The 15,933-nt window shown below is 36.6% G+C and overlaps 1 protein-coding gene across 4 annotated transcripts; it reads right to left on the bottom strand.

Moving 5' to 3' along the window:
• Positions 1-11: 11 nt before the first annotated feature.
• rab3il1 (RAB3A interacting protein (rabin3)-like 1) lies at positions 12-11,776 on the bottom strand. Of its 4 annotated transcripts, XM_077209987.1 has the most exons (12): positions 11,622-11,689; positions 10,570-10,838; positions 8,309-8,501; positions 7,571-7,666; positions 6,899-6,976; positions 5,555-5,767; positions 4,163-4,291; positions 3,983-4,089; positions 2,972-2,995; positions 2,618-2,717; positions 2,449-2,515; positions 12-1,340 (listed from the first exon to the last, which is right to left on the bottom strand). In XM_077209987.1, the coding sequence occupies exons 2-12, from the start codon at positions 10,761-10,763 to the stop codon at positions 1,255-1,257; spliced, it is 1,287 nt and encodes a 428-aa protein (XP_077066102.1). In that variant the 5' UTR covers positions 10,764-10,838; positions 11,622-11,689; the 3' UTR covers positions 12-1,254. The 4 variants fall into 4 exon arrangements, with proteins under 4 accessions (XP_077066102.1, XP_077066103.1, XP_077066104.1 ...); XM_077209988.1 differs by lacking the exon at positions 2,972-2,995 and having other exon boundaries at positions 11,622-11,776; XM_077209989.1 differs by lacking the exons at positions 10,570-10,838; positions 11,622-11,689 and adding an exon at positions 9,445-9,652.
• Between the last annotated feature and the right edge of the window lie 4,157 nt (positions 11,777-15,933).

The following is a 15,933-nucleotide window of genomic DNA, read 5'->3' as shown; positions in this document are numbered from 1 at the left end:
AGTCACACAAATTTATATTCTGAAGACTTTAATAGACTCAAAACACACACCGTCATTTCAACATGACGAGGCAGTATAACTTAAACGCAATGGACCTGAGGGTAGGCGCTAAATTTAATGTGTCGCGAATGAAAACAAGGATAAAAAACATTGCACATATTTCCCAAACATTTCCAGTTTAAAAAAACAAAACGGTACAACCATCTGAAGACATGTTTTCACTCGCATCAAGTTAAATATGGCGGCCACGGCCCATAAAAGGCTCTGTAAACACGTAAAATCTGTATTTGTGCAGTAACACAGCGATTGTCAGTCAAGCAACAGTTATTATCTACAGGGGAATAATATGGAGTGTGATGCATCATGGTACAAGTACCATAACTTGTGTCTAAGATGGTTCAGCATTCATAACATGTGTGCTGGTAGTGACGTATGTGTGCATCAAACTCACATGGCACATTTCTTGGCACTTTAAGGAGGTTGCATAGAAAAGACCTGTGGAGGATTGCCCATTCAAAGCTGTAAACCGTTAATGTGCACAGAAATAACTGGTGCACAAAGCATGCTGGGACAGAAAGCGCCTTAGTGTGCTAAGATAGTGTTCAAAACTGCAAGGTGAAATCAAATGAAGCTCTAGAACGACCTTATGATTCAAGAACTCATTCTATTGTTGGAATTATATAAAACATTCACATATTTGTCAAACTGTTTTTGGAAGAACATACAGGATGTCGGCATATAATTTTGTAATTTCGACAAAACACACACAGCATAAGACTTCTGCAAATAAAAGCCAATTTTGCTATATTTTTAGAATTCTATCAAACTGAGATTTGACCGATTTGTCACTGTTTGTAAACGGAGGAACATTAGATGAGCTGAAAACAATAGGTTTGACTATAAGGGTTCAAGCTATGAACTTTGAAAGTGGCTAATTAAATGTCGGAGACTTTTTACCGGTAAATGGAAAGAAAACGTCCTGTTGTTTGACTTCTTGACATATAAATGTCTTACCGATGTTTACCTCAGTGTTAAGTGGCACTTTTATTGCGTTCGGTCCTTCCAAAAGCAAAAATAACACAAAACCTGTCAACTAGAACTGTAATGCTGTTATTCCATTGGCTCAGAGAAAAGAGGCATTCTGGGAATTCTTCTGTAGTGTTTCCCTGAATACATACATGAATATGTAGCTATAAAACGCCGTCATGGGAGTGTGTGAGTGAGTGTTGAGATGTGTGTGTGTTTTCTGGTTCTCTAGCTCTTCTCCGTCAGGATATATCCCAGTTTTGCCGCACTCATCTCTCTCCGCAGACGCATCACTTCCCAAAACATCTGCTGAACTGCAACCAGAGGAAAATTACAGTTTTCTTCTGACATACTTTATTGTAATAAAAATATCCACTATTTTACTATTAGTAGTATATTATGGTATTTTTAAATACCACCTAAATAATTCAATAACAAATCACTTAATATTAAAATATTTTTTTAGATATATAATATTAAAATATAGATTTTGAATTTGAGGTTTTCATAAGCTGTAAGCCATAATCATCAAAATTATAACTTTTGCACGATAATCAAATTTTTTGAATTGTACCTATATATATATATATATATATATATATATATATATATATATATATATATATATATATATATACACACACACACACCGGTATATAATATTTTAATATTAAGGGATTTGTTATTTAATTAATATTAAAATAGTATATATAAATAAAATACATATTTTATACATTATATATATATATATATATATATATATATATATATATATGTATTTTATCTATATATACTATTTTAATATATAAAATGTTTATATAATAAACATTTATTTATCTGTTATATATATATATATATATATATATATATATATATATAATAATTTAATATTACATTAATTTTAATATTATATATATTTAGATTATATTATATATATTTATATGTATATATATACTATTTAATATAATATTAAAATAGTATGTATATATGTATAAAATACATATTTTGTTGTATATATTAATACATATAAATATACACTTTCGGTCACTTATTTGACTTAAATAAATTGTCATATTTATATATATAAAAAATATATTAAAATGAATGTAATATTAAAATATAAATATATTATTAAAAATATATAAATGTATATATAATCGTATATATATTATTACAATATTGTATGTAAATATATGAATAAATAAAATTGGTATTTCATATATAGATTTTTATAAAATATTAAAATAATATATATAAATAAAATACATATTTTATTATATATTATTATTAATACATATAAATATACATATACACTTTAACTACTATTATTTGTCTTAATGCATTTTCTTATTATAAAATATTTTCATATTTATATATGTGAAAGTGAATTCTAGGAGACTAGTTTACAGTTGATGAACTCACCATCTTGTCTGACGAGGCCCTGCTGGATGTACCTGATGTAAGTGAAGAAATTACACACCGCTGTGATCTGTGAGGAGAGAAAACCTCCTGAAATTAACATCTCGTTTACTGTTAGCCTGCGTAATTTATGCGGTTATAAAGGATGAGAGGTAGTGATATAGACATGTACCCGTGCTCTGCTAGACGGAGATATATAGTAGTAATTCTCTTTATCTCCCAGTTTGATGCGATGTCGGCAGGGGCGGGACATCCCGCTCAACGCACATTTACTGTTCAAGCAAAAAGAGAACACTGGGCAATGAAGCTGTCAATCAAATTCCTGAACACTCTTAACGGCCAATGAGACACAAGCAGGACAGAATGATACACCAGGCAATAGGTGTGGTCATGCCATGTCGTAATTACCAGATTTATATCTAAAAAATCAGCTAATAAACATTCTCCATACAGAGAGGAACTGACGATGTGATGTGTTAGAGTGTAATCAGGATTTCATGCACATTTGGTTCTTGAAATCACTTACGTTTCTATCGGTGTCCGGCAAACGCTGTGAAAACAACCCCAAATCAAACAGTGATTAAAGTGTGATTAAAGTGTGATTAAAGTGCTATTAAAGCGTGACTTCCAAGATCAAAGTGCAATTGCTCTGATTTACGGTATGTGTATTTGTCGCCCCCAGGCAGAATTTAAATAGAGTCCCACATGCTACATGTCAAATCCAAGGATTTTAACTTTAGTCAGGATTGTCCTGAGCGTAAGCAGTTTGAAAGAGGTGTTGGTATGAAGGTAAGTGTTTATGCACTCAAGCATGCAGTATTGGGAAATTTAGGCCATGCATGTAATCAAATGAGTGATTCTCTATATCAGTGTCAGTGTTTCTGAACTCCCTGAAACGCCTCCATTGTTTTTTTTGAGTTTCTTCCGGAAACAAACACGTCTAAATATTCCTAATAATTCATACGCAGAACAAAGGGGCGGGGCCTGGTTGAGTTAGTTAGTAGTGTGTTAAACTGCCGGTTTAGGGGCGGGACATTTCCCAAACACGCTCAAAGCGCTCGACCAATCACAACACACTGCTCCAGCCGACCAATCAGAGCACAGTGTGCTTTTCAGAAGGAGGGGCTTCGTAGAGACAGGAACTAAACAGAGCGTTACTGACAGACTGGGAAGAGAGGAGCCGCAACAATGGAGAATATGAGGAAAAAAAGTGTTTCTTGAACACTCAAGCATGAAAACCTATTCTAGTAGAGCCCAAAAGACACCCCTTTGTTTAGTGTGCTCACGTAACTAAACTGTTTGCGTTCACATACTTTTTAGTTTTTCAGTTTGAGTTAAAAACTCGATTGGATTTGTCATTATATAAATAACGAAAAGTAATGCACATTATTTGACAAAGTATAGTATTATCGGTCTAAATTTCAGTAAAATGCATGCAATATTCAACATTTGATTCCTTAAATTGGCCAAAAGTGTGAAAACAAGGTGACGGATCTGTTTTGTTTATACAGTTACCGTGAGTCCATCCATGACTTACTTGGGTCCTCCACATTCGATGTCTTTGACCGTGGGCAGCGACGACATCGCTACAGGCTCGATGGTGAGAGAGTTGTTCTCCACTGCGCACTGGACAGACTGAGACAGCTGGAGAAAAACCATGAGAGAAGGTCTGAGGGAACGGAGAACACAGAGAAAGATAACAGAGCTGATGGCGTACCTCAGAACATGTGAATGAAAGGCAGGGTCCGATATCTTCCCTGAACACCCTGCTGATGAACGCTGAGGAACGGTCCAGACCGGGTTTGTCCTTCCACGAGAGGAACTCCGCAAACAACACTGAGTCCATCTACATCACAGAAGATTCACTTTATGATTTTTAACCACTCAATGAATTCATGCTCTTTTTTATTTTTTTTAATGTGTTGATTGCTATTTTGTTTTGTTTCTCTGCTGAAAAAGCTGGTTTGCTGGTTCAGGATATTTTAGTATAGTTGGTAAGACTTTACAATAAGCTCCCATTAATTCACGCAATTAAATGCATGAACAAATAATAACTAAAAATGAGCAATACATTTATTACAGTACAGTATTGTCAGTATATAAAAACACAGCTGTTCATTGTTGGCTCATGTCAGCTCAGGTCCATTAAATAATATTAACAGGTAAAACTTTTGATTTTAATAATGTATTAGTAAATGGTGAAATTGATTAATAAATGCTTTTAAAAGCTTTAGAGGTATGTTAACGTATTGAATCTTATTGTAAAGTGTGACTATTATTTATATACTACTAAAGTATTTATTAATATTTTGAATTAGATTTTATTTTTATATTTTCATTTTAGTTTAAGTTCTAGTAATTGTGTTGTGTGTTTTTGTCATTTTTTATCTAATATAAAGGATTATATAATATATAAGGATTTTTAATAGTTTGTTTAAGTTAACAATGGGAGTTTTGGGTATTTTACAGCTGCCCAGGACCAGCTAAATCAGCAAAGACCAGCAAACCACTTTTTGGGCTGAATTAAAAAGCTGCTTTTTTTTTCACCAGGGAAAGAAAGCAAGCAAGAAAGAAAAATATGTTCTAAAGTTCTAATTTGTAACCCTTTGTACCCTGTTGCCATAGAGAGAGTTCACACACAGGTCACACTAACCAGCTGACCAGGAATCAGACACACAGTATCAGAGAGAGGAGAACAGGAACTGCACAGATCAGAGAAATACAGGCCGAGGAGGAAAAGAGAGGAAGAACAGCAGGAAATCAGTGATCAAACTTTCATCATGCAGGTACAGACCAACACTAGTCTCTAAAAGCCAGTAGTGTTGTCAAAAGTACTGACTTCGGTACCAAGTCAGTACTGAAATTTTAAAGCGCTCGGTGAAGAGCATCATTTATGTATATTTACAATGTTTTTGAAGCGCTGTTCATTGTAGACAATCACAGACATATCCAATGAGCGCATGAAAACAATGGCCAATTAGAGGTGTTTACGATTCTGCTCAACAGTGCAAGAGTCAAATCTTTTTAATTTCAGTACCGACTTGGTACCGAAGTCGGTACTTTTGACAACACTATAAGGCGGTGATCTTGTCCAGCAGTGTGTGTGCACCTCTCTGTCCTCCCGGTTTGTCGCTGCGTCGGTCGGCAGCGGCTCCGTCTGCAGCTGGAGGGCTCCGCTGGCGCTCTTGTTGCGCGTGTGGCCCCGGGACCGGCTGGAGCCCGGAGACAGCAGCTGAGGGTGGAGCTGGCGGTTCGGGGAGGAGGGCGTAGAGGTCAACACCAGGGTTTTCAGAGCAGAGACCTCCGCCTGCAGGACGTCAATCTGAGACGACAGATGTGCAGAAAGAGTGACATAGAAAGAGTGAAACAGAAAGGGTGAGACTGAGAGTGAGACCGACAGAGAGAGATAGAGTGAGACAGAGAGTGAGACGCACAGTAGACAGATAGAGTGAGACAGATAGTGAAAGAGTGAGACAGAGAGTGAGACGCACAGTAGACAGACAGTGAGACAGATAGAGAGAGAGTGAGACAGACAGAGTTAGACGCACAGTAGACAGAGTGAGACAGATAGAGAGAGAGAGAGAGAGAGAGAGAGAGAGAGAGACAGATAGAGTGAGACAGATAGAGAGAGAGTGAGACAGACAGTGAAAGAGTGAGACAGATAGAGTAAGACGCACAGTAGGCAGACAGAGTGAGACAGATAAAGTGAGACAGACAGAGTGATACAGATAGAGAGTGAGACAGACAGAGTGAGAGTGAGAGACTAAGTCAGACAGAGAGTCCGAGAGTGAGTGAGACAGACAGAGAGAGAGTGAGACGGATAGAGTGAGACAGACATAGAGAGACAGAGAGAGAGTGAGACAGATAGAGTGAGACAGACAGAGAGAGTGAGACGGATAGAGTGAGACAGACAGAGAGCGAGAGAGAGACAGACAGAGAGAGAGAGAGACAGACAGAGAGAGAGTGAGACAGACAGAGAGAGAGTGAGACAAACAGAGTGAGACAGAGAGAGAGTGAGACAGACAGAGTGAGACAGAGAGAGAGTGAGACAGACAGAGAGAGAGTGAGAGAGAGAGAGAGAGTGAGACAGAGAGAGAGAGAGAGTGAGACAGAGAGAGAGAGAGTGAGACAAACAGAGTGAGACAGACAGAGAGAGAGAGAGTGAGACAGACAGAGTGAGAGAGAGAGACAGACAGAGAGAGAGTGAGACAGACAGAGTGAGGCAGAGAGTGACTGAGATAGACAGAGAGAGAGAGTGAGACAGAGAGAGAGAGAGTGAGACAGAGAGAGAGAGAGTGAGACAGAGTGAGACAGACAGAGAGAGAGAGAGTGAGACAGACAGAGTGAGAGAGAGAGACAGACAGAGAGAGAGTGAGACAGACAGAGTGAGGCAGAGAGTGACTGAGATAGACAGAGAGAGAGAGTGAGAGTGAGAGAGAGAGACCGACAGCACCTTGCCCTGCGCCTCCTTCAGCTGTTTCTCCGCCGCCGCCTGCTTCACGTTGGCCTCTCGTACCATCTTATGAGCCTCCTAGAGACCAGAGATGAACACACAGGTTTGTGACGTGAAATACTTCTGGGAAGTGGACATGTCGCTGGTCTGACATGATCAACTATTTTAAATAGCATTTTACAAATGTTTTTATAACTATGCTTGCAGTGTTTATTTATTTATTTATTTATTTAATAATAATTGTGAGATTACATTAAATATTTTTACATTAAAAATTCTTTATAATATGTTTTATTCAGGGATTGACATTAACACATGCTAAATTTGTGTGTATTTCAGCAGTGGCATGTAACGAAGTCAGTCCTACTAGCCAGTTTGAAAATGCTGAGTGGCTAGTAACTATTTTCAATTGTGAAATAATTTTTGTAATAAAAATAAATTTGTCACACAACAGGACCATTTAAAATGAGATTATGAAGGGAAATTGATTATATATTTTTCTTTAAACAGTGACCAGTTAGATGACCACTTACCCTTATAATGTAATAAAACCATCCATGAGCATGTCATGTTTTTTTATGGTACACATATTAGTCTCACTATTGAAATCTACATCACCACACAATAGTCCTCTATATTCAGTGTCAATAATGTCACATTAGTCCCGCCCACCTCAAACAGACTGGCGGTCAGTTCCTCCAATTCCTGCTCGAGCTGATTCCTGACATGAGACAGTCTGACACACTCCTCGTCTTTCAGCTTCAGCTCCTGAAAACACAGACAGCGGTCAATAAAACAGAATTGAATAGGAGAACATTTGAATGGTTCATTGCTATTTCCAAGCAGTTCACATTCATGTACATTAATGTCTAAATCGCCTTGGAAGATAATGAATAACGAACAGGCACCATCATCATTAGATAGAATAATAAAACAATAAATAAGTTTAGTAAAATAATAAAACATTTATTTAAAAATAACTATAATATGACTAGACGTATCTCCATCATTGAACTGTTGACACTGCTGCCATTTTGTTTGACTGACATGACATCACAACAGTCAAATGAGTGACGTTGTAGGCTAGTTAACCAAAAAACTACGTTTCCAACTTGCAATTATGGTTTGACAGACGTGAGCAGTTATTACTACTCTGAAACACATAATTTGTAACCTGAAACCGTGTGCTGGAGCTATAAAGATCCGAAACACTGATCTGAAGAACCAACAATGAAACATCAAAACCCTTTTTCTTCGCTAAATGTAAAGTCCCCGCAAAACATTACTTTTAATAGTTTAGAATAGAATGGAATAGAATAGAATAATGGAACGGAATAGAATAGAACAGAATAGAATGTAACGGAATATAATAGAATGGAATAGAATGGAAAAGAATAGCACTTGTGGCACCTTTTGTGCAGCATCCAGCTGGTCTCTGAGGAATTCTGTTCCCTTCTCCTTGATCTCCAGAGAGGAACTCCGCAGACGGGACATGTTGTAGGTCTCTTGTCTGTGTGCTCCTGCCTCCTCCGGGGGCATCTTCTTCCTCTGCCCCCCATCACCCCCCAATCCGAGGCTCGGCTCTGGCTCCAGGTCGACCAATCTGCAGGAAACACAATTATAATTATTTTATGGTAACAATATGGCCTATATGAAAACCCAAGTGGAAAGAGATTTTTTTTTTTAAACTGTTCACTTTATAGTTTATAAATTCTTTCATCATTTACTCGTCCTCAAGTTATTCCGATCCTGTATGAGTTTCTTTCTTCTGTTAAACACAAAAGAAGATATTTTGAAGAATGTTAGTGACTAAACAGTTGATGGGACTTCCATACTATTTTTATTTTATTTTATTTTTTCAAAATATTTAAGTCATCAACTATTTGTTTACCCATATTCTTCAAAATATCTTCTTTTGTCTTCAGCAGTAGAAAGAATACAGATTTGGAACAACTTAAAGACGGGTAAATGATGACAGAATTTTCATTTTTGGGTGAACTGTCCCTTTAAGTTGGTTCCTGTAAAGATTAAACTTTATGAACACACTTTCCCCCCCGATTCGATTCGTTCAGCCCTAAGAGGACATCACACTCTCATATATCACAGGGATATCCCAAGTCTTCAGAGAAAAATATGATTATAGGATAGTAACACTCAAATAGATCCCACTGTGATTCCTAACTGTCCATATTTTTAGCCAATAAAAAAATCCCATAAAATCCCAACAAGGATCGTACGCAAATTAATCCAGTCATGAAAATATAACGCCACACCCGTCTTCATATAGTATGTAAGAGCTGCCTGTGCTTGAATTAATAAACGCTTGTTTGTGATTATGATCATAATCAGCCCTGTTTATGTAAGTCATCGCTCCGAGGCAGTCGCGGCATTTCCCGTGTGCACTCCCCGCCCTTCCCCTCACCTCGCCCGGCTACAGGACTCACCGCGACCCGCTGACGACAACACAGACAATGAAACAATCTAACAAAGTTACAATGTTGCAAAATTGCAGCTCCGCTTCCTGAAATAAAGAGTAAAAAAAGTACCAGTGGATCCCGCTGAGGTTTTCCGAACACGACTGAGCTTTATAGCAGAAATCTGATCCAGATAAACACTCCGGAATCCGGATCCGAGAGAGAAATCTCTGTTTGGATTTGTTTTGTTTTGGATAGGACAGTCAGATAGACTTTCCTCTGAGATTGAGCAGGAAAAATGTCCAGCTGTCAATCACGGGTCACATGACTCAGTGGAGGCATCCAGGAATCACGTGATGTGCCCCAAACAAATGGTTCTATTCTATTCTGTATGTTATGTGCTCCTGTTCTGTTGTATCTGTTCTGTTTTGTATGTTATGTTATGTTTTTATTTTTGTTAGCCTATATTGTTTGTTCAGATCTAACATGTTTGTTCTGTTATTTTTGTACTGTAAATGATATTTTGTATTAAATTGTTTGTATAGTTCTGTTATGTAATGTTTGTCCCATTCTGTTAATGTTTTTATGTTATGTTATTTTTTTGTTATATTGTTCAGTTTTGGTATGTAATGTTCGTTTCATTCTGTTATGCTGTGTATGTTATGTTATGTAATGTTTTGTTATTGTTGTTATGTTATGTTTTGTTATATTGTTCAGTTTTGGTATGTCATGTTTGTTCCATTTTGTTATGTTATGTTGTGTATCTTATGTTTTATGTTTATATTGTTGTTATGTTTTGTTATATTGTACAGTTTTGGTATGTCATGTTTGTTCCATTATGTGTTATGATTTAAGTTATGTTGTGTTGTGTTGTGTTGTGTTATGTTATGTTATGTTATGTTATGTTATGTCGTGTTGTGTTGTGTTGTATTGTTCGGTTTTGGTTTGTCATGTTTGTTCCATTCTATTATGCTATGTTGTGTATGTTATTGTTGTTATGTGATGTTATGTTACTTAAAAGTTCCTAATTCTGATTGACTTTCACACATTGATATTGTGTGTACAGTTCTGTGTATTCAGCAGAATTAGAGATTACATCCTCTTTATTCGTTCGCTAAAACAATTGTGGGTGGAAGATTTTGCTCTGTCACCATTTTTTAACAGTTTTTACACAACATTAGACCGGTTGTTGTTAAAGCTATTAAAACAAAGAAAGTATTACTATGGTATTTTTGTTTAGGTGAAGTCTGGACGTACCTCCCGACCGGGCATCTCTCTTCCTCTGCTGTGTGCTGATCCGTAAGATCAGCATTCCCGAAGAACGTAGGTGATGAGTACACTGCTATCCCAGAATTCCCTGCCACCAGCAGCTCGTACCCCGGGACAGACCGGGATCGTGCAGGAGAGCAGGAGAGCTGCACACGATGGATTCCTTCAAAAGTGTCCATCATGGAAAGTACACACACACACACACACACACACTTGCCCTGAGAGTGTTCACTTCAGTTGCGTTTCTCACAGCCAGCCTGTTAAAGACACAAGAGATTCAAGTTCAGAGATGAAGACAAGACATTGTAGTTTTTTACTGCATGCATCACTGTTAAAGTGTCCATTCAGTTTATCAAAGTGTAACTAAAGCGTTGCACCATGAACTAATGTTTGTCACAATGTAGTCAGTTAAATATATACCTAACATGCTCTCGAAGAGACTAAACGGAAACTATTTAACCATAGAAACGGACAAATAGTCGATCTACAACATTTATCCTTATTATTAAAGTATAAAATAATAAATACAGTAGTTGTCAAACGTGATGTCTGGAGGGGATATTTGTTTTTAATTTTGATTAATAAACCATTAAAATATGAGGTTAAAATATATATTTATATATATATATATATACAGTATATAAACATGATTCCACAGTGCTTTGATATATACTGATTACCATGATATACAATGCTATTTTCAAGTTAATTATATGAATACCATGGTATTACCTTGATAATAAATGATATATACAAATGTTTAGGCATTTAAATATTTATAAATAAACATTATTACATTAAATGAAGAAGAAATAATTAATACTCTTTATCCAGCAGTCAGTAACATTTATAGTTGCTTTTAACAGAGAGAGAGTGAAGTGTAAATGTCATTTTTAATTGTGCCATACATTATCAGATGCATTAAATGAAGAAACAGTCAATAACATGGTTGCTTTTAACAGAGTGTCATTTTTAATTATGCCATATAATCGGTGCATCGAAAGTCCTTTCCATGTCAAATACAAGCACAGAACGCTTACCGCAGTGATCATGTGTTTCTCTTCATGCACTTTCAGTCTCTCCATTCCCGTGAAACACACCCTCAGATGCTGTTCTCCTGTGTGGAGGATCGGAACGGTTGTTTCTGAACGAAGCCGCAGCTCTTGTGGTCAGGCAGGGGTTAATGAAACACACCGGGGCATTTCCTCCACTAGAGGGCCCTACATCGAGCCCTAAACACCCGCTGAGGGCCTCAGCATCACAGAGTGTTTACCGGAGCCTGAACTCCTCATGGATCATTTAGGAGTGGTTGATTATTGACATCATATTTACATTACATAACTGCAATTAATACATGACTCTATTGATCGAGTTGAATATGTGTGAGTTTTTGTGCTTGTGTTTTGAAAGATTTGCTGAGATTAACAAACCCCCCAGTTTTCCACAATGCCTCTTTGTTAGTGGAAAACAGATTAGCAGGTCAAGTGACCGGAGGTGTGGGCGTCTCATGTTCTCCTTCCTTCTTAACGGTTCCGGTAAAGACCGAAATCAACTCACACAACATCACACGCTGTGAGTAGAGTTGCTTATTTCTTATTTGAGGCCTAAAGACGAGGAATAGTAAGTTTTTACAGTTTTGTGTTTCTCTTTTAATTCTAGTTTTGCTTCATTTTACCCATGCGTGCATTTGAATATAATTGACTTGTTGCAATCAGTTTAGGTGTTGCTGCATGCTAACTATCATCAAACTAGCATGTGATCTGTGTGTGTGTGTGTGTGCACTGTGATTCAGTGCTGAGCATGCATGTGTAGTTCTAGTTGTCCATCCTTGTCTCTAATAATTGAAAGGTGAAAGGTCAGCTTCAGGAGGGCTGTGAGGCTCGTCAGAGATGACGGTCACGTAGGGGAGACCGGGGACAGTTGCAACAGGGGATGGTTGCAACATGTCCTTTTTTATCCAACCAGAAACAAGCTAGAGTAATGACACTCACACTGCACATGCTTAATCGGATGCCCAGAGAAAAATTAAGGACATTCCTGAGCTTCTCCAGGATTTATTGAAGAAAAACTGTTTTTAGAGTATGAAAGTATTTTTTCTTGAGCTTTGTTTTTGTTAAACTGTTGTCACTGTTTTTGTGATTCAGCTCAAACTTATATGGTTTAAATTAGTGATATGTTAACTTTAAGCTAGTATGATGTATCAAGGTCAATTGTTTAGCTAGCACATGTGGTTTTATCATGGCTGACAGGAACCGGGAAAGTTGCAACAGTCCCGTACAATGCATGAAAACAGACCACATAGTAGTATTTTTAACTCTTTTTCATAAGTTGTATGTATATATATATTATATAAAATGTAGTTTAAAAAATGTTTTACATGACAATAGTCTAAATAAAAGTTAATTGCCTTACAAATTGTTCCATTCTTCCTGTCACTAAAAGCCTACTGTATTTTATATCAATTTCAATATTTGACATCTGCACATAAGGCCATCATTTAAACAAATCTATAATTGTCATCTAATCAAAGCTGATGAATAAAATAACACTGTAATATTATTATAACTTACATTTTTGATAATAATCATTTTGCTAACACCGACATATATTGTAATATATTGTATTTGTAACATGTTGCAACCATCCCCAAACAATGTTGCAACTGTCCCCGGGCCCGGGGTCAGTTGCAACATCTGACTCCTTAAATTCAAATGCTAATTGTGAAAAATGTAGATTCTGTAATTATCTTTAAATGGTTTAGACTATTAACATACAGATGTAAGTTTATTCTATAAACAATTGGTTCGTCTAATCCAAACCGTCTCTGAGTAACAGACCCAAATGCAAAAAGTGTTGCAACTGTCTCCGGTCTCCCCTACTCACAGCAGGTCGCAGACGCGCGCATGAGGGTCAATAAATTATGACAGAATTAAAATTTTTGGGTGAACTATCCCTTTAAAATATTTTCAGGATTATTGGGATTAATTTTTACTGGGTCATGTATCACTCTGCAATCGCTTTACATGAACTAAAATGATTTCAAGCTTATTTATTTATTTGACACGTAATCTTGTATTGTAGTGTAATAAAGAGCAGTGATGACATAACACACGTTTAATGTATCTGCATCTGTAAACTTGACACATACTACACAAAACAAATAACGCAAAAGAAAATCTGCTGTATAATCTTAGAGATGGGCATAACAGAAATTGACATAGGAAAATTAATTGATTTGCAATATTATCATGCACGCTCACTTTATAAAAGCAAAACTAAACCATTTTTTTTAACATGTTATTTTGTAACCCACATCTGTTCTCTGAGAGTAGACGCTTTGCGAAGTTTACATAATTATTTCAAGTTGTTTAAAACCAAACATCTAACAGCCTACAGTCTCAGAAAAGCTGTCGCTGGGACGGTTCCCTTTAAAACGGTTCTAACCCCCAGAACCGCCCCTGGCGACATGACGATATTTGTGGCTATAAACTACCCACTGTTTGAGATTTAACTATACCTATTGTATTTATTAATTTACCCAGCTGATAAATCAGTGGCACTTTTAGAGAGCAGGACTGCATGAAGTCACTGGCATTAGAAAGCAACGGAGAGATATTTTCTATATATCCAGCAGAGGGACATATAGATCCATATATTCAACTAGGCCTACTGCTCCTATCACAACTTTTTTATATAGCTAGCTATATATTGTGAAAATATTTGAAAGGTTAAAATTTTTAGTTGTTGTTGTTTGAAGTGTCTGTTTTTGTAATAATGCCACATAAATGTGCAAAAATGCAACTAAAATGCCACTAAAAAAATTAAGAGTCAGACTGTATTCACAAATTATTTATTTCAACAAAACAGATGTAAAAAAATCCCTAACTTTAGAATAAGAAATTATTTACAAATATGTACATAAAACCAATAGTAATAAACAGAAAGTATCAACTATACGTTATAATGACCATTTTTGTCTGTATTAACTTATGTAGCATAGCATTACAGATACCAGATTAGCCTGATATGATACACGTATTTGCAATTACCCTGCATGCATTTACAATCTTTTTTAATGTAATTATGTGTTAAATTAAGTGATGAACATTATAAATGTTCAATTCACTAAATAGGATATTATTATTATTATTAATTAATGCAGTGAATCAATGCACTATTGTCTTTTCTTACGCATTGTATAGTAAGCTATGCGTATTTTAAATTTATGTAAATGAAATACTTAGAATAATCATTAATTGACAGTTTGTGGTGACCCGACTTCAAGGGAGGACCGAATTTGTCATGACACCGGTAGATTCTCTCGCTTTATTTGGATCTTTGATAGGTAAAAATTGATCAAGGGATGTGTATATTAATCTTAAATGAAATATGTTCAACTGGCTTGACAACGTCAGCGATCAGATACTTTTGTCCACCCTCTCATCGCTGTGCATCATGGGAAACTGCACTGTAAACCTCAGGAATTCAAAGCACATCAGCTAGTCGCAGGTGAACCTGAAAAGTCAATGCTTGGATCCCTCCTTTTCTCCACTGAAGGGGTTGGATTGGAAACCACTGCTGCTTAAATGTATATGTAATGAGTGATTAATAATCAAGGATAAGCATTTCTACATAAATCATTTCTATATTCAATGAATAATTTAAATGCACTTTTAATCAAATGTTTGCTGTGAGTGTTAACCAGCTGCTTTTATACATTTTGATGTGACCCTCAGCATGTGTTGTCTATATATCTGTACTTCTTCCTGAGGAGGGAATGTATTATCAGTATGTTTTGGTAGTTTGTCCTGATGATAGTTAGCTCCTCTTCAACCTTGGAGAAACTGCGATTCCCTAGTGCTTTTGTGTGTGTGTTGTATGTTCTGTGCAGGTCTTGTATAGGAGCTGTGGGACACTTCGGCTTGCAACAACAGACCCGAAGACGCCATTCTCTGACCTCCTAGGTCACCGCAGAGCTAAATCTAGGAATCGTGCGACAACTATCTTGACTAATGGTGACTTACTCTCCTATCTATCCATGTGTGGAAATTTGCTTAGACTATATATGTGTTCTTAGCCAATCAGAAACTGCAACCTGAAGCAATGACGTAGCTTAGACCTTGGTGAAGGGTATAAATGCTGTGATCATTGTAACTGCAGGCGGGGCGGCCTACGAACTCCCGTGTGAGTCTTGAAGCTGACTTCTGCTGATGAAACTGCAAACTATCTTCAGTAAACCTTTTCTTTATTATAATTCTGACTCTGGGTCTTCATTCATCATATCTGGCTCTGGATCTTTGACTGTAAAAACCATATACTCATATACATCGCTGGGATATTATACATATATTT

This window comes from Siphateles boraxobius, unplaced genomic scaffold (assembly GCF_051911475.1).
Source record: "Siphateles boraxobius isolate OS27281-9 unplaced genomic scaffold, OSU_SipBor_1 65, whole genome shotgun sequence".
Classification (NCBI taxonomy): Eukaryota; Metazoa; Chordata; class Actinopteri; order Cypriniformes; family Leuciscidae; genus Siphateles; species Siphateles boraxobius.
This window is presented reverse-complemented; position numbering and strand designations above follow the sequence as displayed.

What these genes read in the sequence shown, in the direction of transcription:
- rab3il1 (XM_077209987.1), bottom strand. Translation starts at nt 10,763, where the DNA reads ATGATGGACACTTTTGAAGGAATCCATCGTGTGCAGCTCTCCTGCTCT. An exon ending in GAGAGATGCCCGGTCGGGAG is followed by an intron (nt 8,502 to 10,569) that starts GTACGTCCAGAC and finishes TGTTTCCTGCAG; the next exon opens with ATTGGTCGACCTGGAGCCAG. An exon ending in TGACCGCCAGTCTGTTTGAG is followed by an intron (nt 6,977 to 7,570) that starts GTGGGCGGGACT and finishes TCTGGTCTCTAG; the next exon opens with GAGGCTCATAAGATGGTACG.